At 54.8% G+C, this 6908-nt stretch overlaps 1 protein-coding gene across 1 annotated transcript in view; it reads right to left on the bottom strand.

Annotated features, from left to right (window-relative positions):
• Camsap1 (calmodulin regulated spectrin associated protein 1) overlaps positions 1–6908 on the bottom strand; it is a 58125-nt gene that overhangs the window by 48205 nt on the left and 3012 nt on the right. Inside the window, exons 3-4 of the mRNA XM_010608976.1 lie at positions 315–458; positions 43–193 (exon numbers count right to left, since the gene is read on the bottom strand). Of these exons, the coding sequence (XP_010607278.1) occupies positions 43–193; positions 315–458 (295 nt within the window). The remainder of the gene's footprint in view (positions 1–42; positions 194–314; positions 459–6908) is intronic.

The raw sequence follows: 6908 nt of genomic DNA on the forward strand, positions 1-6908 counted from the left end.
TCACGCAAGCGCAGTGGGCCCCGCCCCCAGGCTCACACTGACCTGCCCCTTTCCGCAGGCGCAGTAAGCACACCTGGGCCCCGCCCCTTCCCAAGGCTCTGCGCGCCCAGCAACCTGGGCGGAGCCCGCAGTCTGCGCGTTGCTGGTGCGGCTTAAGTCCACTCTGGGAATCGGTCGTCCAGGCCGCAGGCCCCTAGGGGACCCAGTCGCTCCCCCGGTGCGGGCGCCGGCAGATCCTCAGTGAGCGTCTCAGTGCCGGAGGGGCCGGGTTCGGATCTCGTGGGCGCCAGCCAAGGACCTGACCGGAAAGCAACCTTCAGAGGTTTCAGCCTCTGCTTGGAAGACGGCGTGCGAGGGGGACCTGTCCCTGAGGTGCTCCGGAGCCGCTGGAGCCGAGGGTCTGGGAAGGAGGAAGAGGAGGGCGTGGCAGGACGCCGGGGAGGGGCGGGCACCGCTTCCTGCAGGAGGAGCCGGGATGCGGAACCAGAGGGCTTGAGCCGAGGTGGCGGCAGAGCCTGAGACCCAGGACTGAACACCCACGGCCGCTACGCGCGGGGCAGGTGGGGTTGGCAGAGCTTCGGGCCGGGACGTGGGCTCCCGAGCGAGGTAGGAAGCGCGGAGAACGGGCCTGCTGGCTCCCAGCAGCAGGCATTACCAAGGCTGGGGAGGTACCTAGGTCTGGCTCGCTGCAGCCCTGCAGCACCTGCTTGTGACTTCCAGTAGTTTCTCAGTGAAGCCCCAAGGATTGGCTAACCTCAAGGTCACGTCAGCTGTGCTGTCTGCAGGCCTTTGGCTTCTTCTGACCGCCCTGGCTAAACCTGCGGTACAGCGTTACCTGGCAGCGCAGGAGCAGGGGTCCTTATCTGTCCCTGACTCCGATGGACATCCAGTCCACTACTGACTGTGGCGTTGACTGTGGGTTTTCATAGCTGCCTTCTATCTGGTGAAGAAGTTCCTTTCCATCCCCAGTCCGGAGTGCTTTTATCATGAAAAACTGCATTTCACCCACTGCTTTCTACCTGCCTCTACTGATAAGTGTGGCTTTTTCATTCTATAATGTGCCTTCCTGGATAACCCGACTTTTTTATGTGTTCTTGGATTCCGTTTACTACATTGCTGAGAATTTTCATGTTTACGTTCGTAACAGATAAGGGTCTGCAGTTTTCTTGTGCTGTCTTCGGTTGGGGTATTAAGTTACTACTGGTCTCAAAATGAGTTGGAAATATTCCTCCCTCATTCTTGAGAAGCTTGTGAAAGATTGGTATTCTTTAAGTGTTAGGTAGAATTCATTGAAGCCTTCTGGATCTGGGTTTATGGATTACCTTTTGATTACCCATTCAGTCTCTTCATTTTCTGTAGGCCTATTCAGGTTGTCTGTGTCTTCCTGAGCTAGTTTCATGGTTTGTGTTTTTCTGGGAATTTGTGCATTTTGTCTAAGTCCAAAGCAATTCTAAAGACAGGTAGGAGAAGCCAGGGCAGAAGAGTGGGGCACCGCCTATAGCTTGGTGTGTCTCTGGTGGTGTCCTAGCATCCCTGACAAGCAGCTATGTGGAACAGTGAGGAGAGGACCGGAATCCCCAAGATGAGTATTTGCATTCCTGCCAGTTTTGCTGCAAAGGAGAACAGAGAAGAGGCGTTGTAACCAAGGGGAGACAGACAGCATGTCAGATGTTCTCCCCAGACACTGCAGGAGGGAGTCTGATGACAGAGGAGGGAAGAGCGCCATCGGTGTCACAGAACTGGCAGGAACCCAGGCTCTTTTCTTCCCAGAGCAGCAGGACAGCACGGTGAGCTGGGGCCGGGAGCTTGGCTGGCTGAAGGGCAGGACAGAGGGGACAGATAGACGCCCAGGACATTGTCTGAGCTGCAGAGGTGGAACATGATGCCAGCAGCATTCCCATCTTCTTGAGAGACATCGGGAGTGGCCAGGAAGCCAGTGCCTCAACCTGTGTCCCCCCACTGAGAACACCGGAGAATCCAGGGCAGAGCTGTGGAGGGATGGGCAAGGGTGAGTGGGTGGTGATGAGGGACCCAGCAGGGGAGGGGATGGGTAGAGGACCCAGCAGCCAGAGGTCACTGCTGGGCTTAAGGAGCAGAGAACTGAGAGGAGGAAGAGGCTTCTGACAGGCTGGAGAGATTGACAGGGCTCTCGGGGCGCGTTTTGGTTTGTTTCCATTTTTAGACATGATCCCCTTAGGAAATCCTCAGCCTAGCATTCTGTATCTTGCTCACTTTTACTGTGGGAGCCAGCATCTTCAGCCTAGAACTACAGGCAGGTGGGTTCTGCCTTGACCGTGCAGGACAAGCCTGCTGCTGAGACTCAGGGCGACACCAGAGCCCGGAAGACTTGGATTGAAGAAGGTGCTTCTCCCTCTAGCCACTCCCTGAAACCCTCGGTCAGGATGGAAGCAGAACCTTGATACCAAGCAGAGCAGTGTCCACCACCCACCAGCCTGCAGCCCACAGTGGACCCCGCCAGCATCCACCAGGGAGGGTGGCAGTGGGGGCTCCCTGAATGCCCTCTTCTCTGCGGTTCTGGTCCTAGGCTCTGCCCTGGCCTCTGTAGACCTCTAGGAGACCCAATCCCCTTCCAGCCCCCCAGTCTGCTTTCCCTTGTTTGTGGGATTCTCTGAGCACCCGTAGCACAGAAGCCCACGTGGAGGCTTAGCGGAATGTGTGCCCAAGGGTACAGGCACTGCTCGGGCAGCTGGGGGCACACACGAGCTGCCAGGACTGGGGCAGGGGGTTGCACAGCATCACACAGAGTTCCCGGACAGCACAAAAGGCAAACCTAGCCTTTATTAACTTGGCAGCTGTTGCTGCTTCGTGAAAGCAGAAGTGACATCTTCACGTTTTTAGTTCTGGTTCCCTCAAGTTGGGTTTTGACCTTGGAATGTAAACAGGCAAGAAGCTACTACACACAAGGTGCAGCCTCTCAAGGACATTCTCCTCACGCCTGCCTCCACAGGGGCAGTCTATCCTCCCAGCCCGACAGGCAGCACCCGGTGAGGCCACCTTGGGGGCGGGGGCAGCCATTCTGGTCACCTCTGAGCACAAAATAAAGAACCAGAAGACCAGAGGAAGGCCACAAAGTAGAGGGACGGTCTGCTACCGACCTGGAGCAGCCCAGCGCTGGCGTCCTACAGTGGGGCTATAAAGTGTGTGCGCACGCATGCTCACAGACACCCACTGTAGTGCTTACTCTTCTGATCCCTCCTGTCGTGGTCCGGAGAGATTTCAGGATTCAGTTGGGCTTCCATGACACATTTGGGTTAAAATGGGGACCGTGAGGGTGTTCAGACCCACGGCCCTCCCTGGGACTGTGCAGGCTGGGTCATGTGACCTGTCCCCTCACCTCAGATGCAGCCAGGCCCAACCAGCAGGGTAGAGACTCCCCAGGAGGCCACCTGAGGTCCTTGAAGTTCGAGGACAGCCTAGGCAAGAGCCAGACCCCTCTCAAAGACAAAAAAGATGCTGAATTTTATATTGTATATATTTTACCACAACTTTTAAAATACTTATGTGGGGCCAGGAATTTGGCTCAGTGGTTCTCTTGCCTGCTTTGCAAGTGCAAGGTCCTGAGTTCGATCCCTGGTACCAAAAAATAAAACAAAAATACATATGCTAGCTGGGCATGGTGGTGCATACCTGTAATCCCAGCACTCAGGAGGCTGAGGCAGGAGGACTGCCACAAATTCAAGGCCAGCCTGGGCTACATAGTGAGACCCTGCCTTTAAAAAAAAAAGGTCTGCGGATTTAGCTCAGTAGCACCATGCCTGCTTTGCAAGCACAAGGTCCTGAGTTCAATCCCTGATTCCCAAAAAAGATGATAAAACAATAAATTTTACAAATTTTTAAAATGCATCTACTGAATTTAAAATTTTAGAAAGAACTGAGGGGTTTTTGGCTTTGATATACAGAACCAAGTTATAAACTTTGAAACTTTAATTAATATACAGTAGATCCTGGGTCCGCCTGTGACCTTCTGATGACTGCACACAGAAGCCTGCCTTGAGGTCAGAGGTCACCATGTGGCATAGACACTCTGAACCTGAAGCTGTCCCCATGGACTAAGGCCACCCTCCTGCCTCAGCCTCATCCCACAGATGGCCGTTCCTAGCACCAGGTGGATGGCACAGGGCCACAGCGCAGATCATACAGTCTGGCAGAGGCTCCTAGGAATGGGTTCTTGATACCCTTGGGAGGCCTGAGCTGTGACAGGCCACCAACGAGCAGGACACAGCTGGTCGGAGGCCCCAGCCTAGCGCTGTCCACATGCATTCTCAGAAGGTGCAGAGTGGCCCCTGCTCAGTATGCACAAGGCCCTGGGTTCCCTTCCCAGGGCAGCAAAAAGGAATATTCTGCTCCAAAAGACGCAAGCCCAGCTTCTCGTCTTTGATGAGGACAGCATGAAGGTGTTGAGCATTGTTCTCCCAGGGTAGTCAGCACTGCTCAGGCCAGCCAGGCCCAAGGTGTCTAGGGCATGAGGACCTCCACGGACCCAGCCCTGGGGAGGCAGCTGCTCACTGGCTTTGTCACCCGGGATCCCGCGTACACCCTGGCTCACTGGAGGTATCAAAAGTGGCGCTGTGGCAAAAAAAGTTCGTGTATATTTAGCACAATTAACAAAATGGGAAGCTGGCGTCCCTCCCATCTCAGAAGTCCCTAGGGGAAAGGTGTGCTTGTGCATATCTATAATCCCAGCCCTCAGGGAGGCTGAGGCAGGAAGCTCAAAAGCTCAAGCCCAGTCCAGGCAACAACCTCGGTCAACAGCAGCCAAGGGGCGTCACAGCCACACTTCATGGATAAAAGGGCATGTGCGTGAGTCTAGCCATACAATGGGCTATAACCTCAAGGACTACAGTGAGTTCCTGAAAAGGACGGAAATGCCAGCCCGTAACACCATGTGGATGCAAGGCCAGTCGGGACACCACTGCCTGATCCCCTTCCACATGCAGTGTTCAGACCAGGCAAATCCAGAGCAGACGGGGAGGTGGCAGGTGGAGAGCAACTGCCAGACAGGCATGGGGTGCCCACTGGGGGTGATGACAGTGGCAGAACCTGCACACCTGTATGAAGGAACCAAAAACTCCCAAATTGTACATTACCAAAGGGTGAATCTCATCACTCTGGGAATTCCATCTCAAAAACAAAAACAGGTACATGTCTGGCATGGTAGCATGCACCTGTAATCCCAGCTACTACTCAACTGAGGCAAGGGGTTTCTAAGTTCAAAGCCAGTTTGGTCAACTCAGTGAGACCCTGTCCCAGTACAAAGGCTGGGGATGTAACTCAGTGATACAGCACCTGCCCAGGATGCAGGAGACCTTGGGTTCCATCCCAGTAATGCCACAGCCAGAAAACAGGCACAGCTCACCCAAGTGCCACAGGCAGGGGAGAGGAGGTACTGGGTACAGCCGGGGAGGGCCTGTCAGGTTCAGGCTCTGTGAGCATAAATAAGACCTGCAGGTTAAAAGGTAAAACCAGCCCCAGGACTAAAGCCTAGTTCAGGTTGTATTGTGATTGGTGGGATCAAAGCTTTGCATTTTATTTTCAGATCTCCTTCCTGGAGGAAGGAAGGCTGGGCTGATCAGAACTCCTCCCCAGGGCACTGGCTTTATCATGACAGCAATTTCACTCTTCACCCCTCACCAGCTTGGCCTGAGGGAATAATTTGGGACCCTATAAGGCCATTTCTCAGGCAGGAAAGGGGACAAGCACAGGTGTGCACAAACAAAAAGCCAAGCTGTTTGCCTAAGACATGTGGCACTTCCTGTGCCTGTTTTACTCCAAAATTTTAAAATACTTTTAATATCCTTAAATACTAAAGGAGCCATTTCCACACAAGCTTAAAATGTGATGACAAACCACCCCAGGCCTGGCTGCACCCAGGTGATCTGAAGCCCTTGCCATGGTGGCACTGGAGGGGACTTTGCAGCAGACAGGTGTATGCATGGGGCCAGGCCACCCCAGATCCAGCACCACAGCACCCTGGGGGCCCGGACACACACAGCAGGGCTCTGCAGTCTCTCCCAAGGAGCAAATGCTGACTTAATTCAAGCTTAAGTGAATTAATTAATTTTAGACTCAAGTTCTCCCTTGTGACAGGAATAAGATGCACAGAATGAGGTCTGGTCAGGTAGAAGTGAGCACTGAACCAGCCACAAACCATGCCATCTGCCGAGACGCCTGTGCCATCCAGGACCCAGGTTCCGCAGACAGCCGCTGCCATCCTCCAGTGCCCTCGGTCTTGGGGACGCCTCCCCTTCTCCCGTTCTTCACTGCCACCCAGCTCTTTGCCATCAATGGTGGGGACAGGCATCCGGAGACACTACCCAGGCGTCCCTGCACAGGGGGCCTGCAGCACTGTGGTCGTGGTGCAGAGCTCCCTCAGTGGCTGCTGCAGCCCATGCCCCACTGCCCATAGCTGTCTTCAGCCTGCCCGGCCTCCTGCAGCTGGAACATCCCTTCCCACACAGCACCATGGCCCAACAGACCGAGTGGGCCTGATGCCACATCCTGTTTCCTGTCAGCAAGTAGTGGACGACACAGCCCAGACCATGACATCGGCCTGGCTTCCAGCCTTGTGGCAGACAGGGACACCTTGGTGTGAATGTGGATGGTAGGTAGCAGGCGGTTAAAGTCCCTATGGCCTGGTGCCACCTCTTCTGGGGGTGGGTAACCGGGCCACACCCAGCTCCCTTTGGGATGCGAAGTCTGGGCAGACTGGCTCCTGTCTTCTCTGGGATCTCAATTTTGGAGACAAAATGCTCCGGAGAAGGATAGATTCTGCAGACTAACCTAGGCCTGGCATCAGAGCAGACACATCCACACCTCCTCAGGGCAGTGGACTGGCTGGGCCTGGTTCCTAAGGAGACAGGTGCGCGGGAAGGGCCCTCTGGCCAGAA

This window comes from Fukomys damarensis, unplaced genomic scaffold (genome assembly GCF_012274545.1).
Source record: "Fukomys damarensis isolate Sample0158 unplaced genomic scaffold, DMR_v1.0_HiC HiC_scaffold_36, whole genome shotgun sequence".
Lineage (NCBI taxonomy): Eukaryota > Metazoa > Chordata > Mammalia > Rodentia > Bathyergidae > Fukomys > Fukomys damarensis.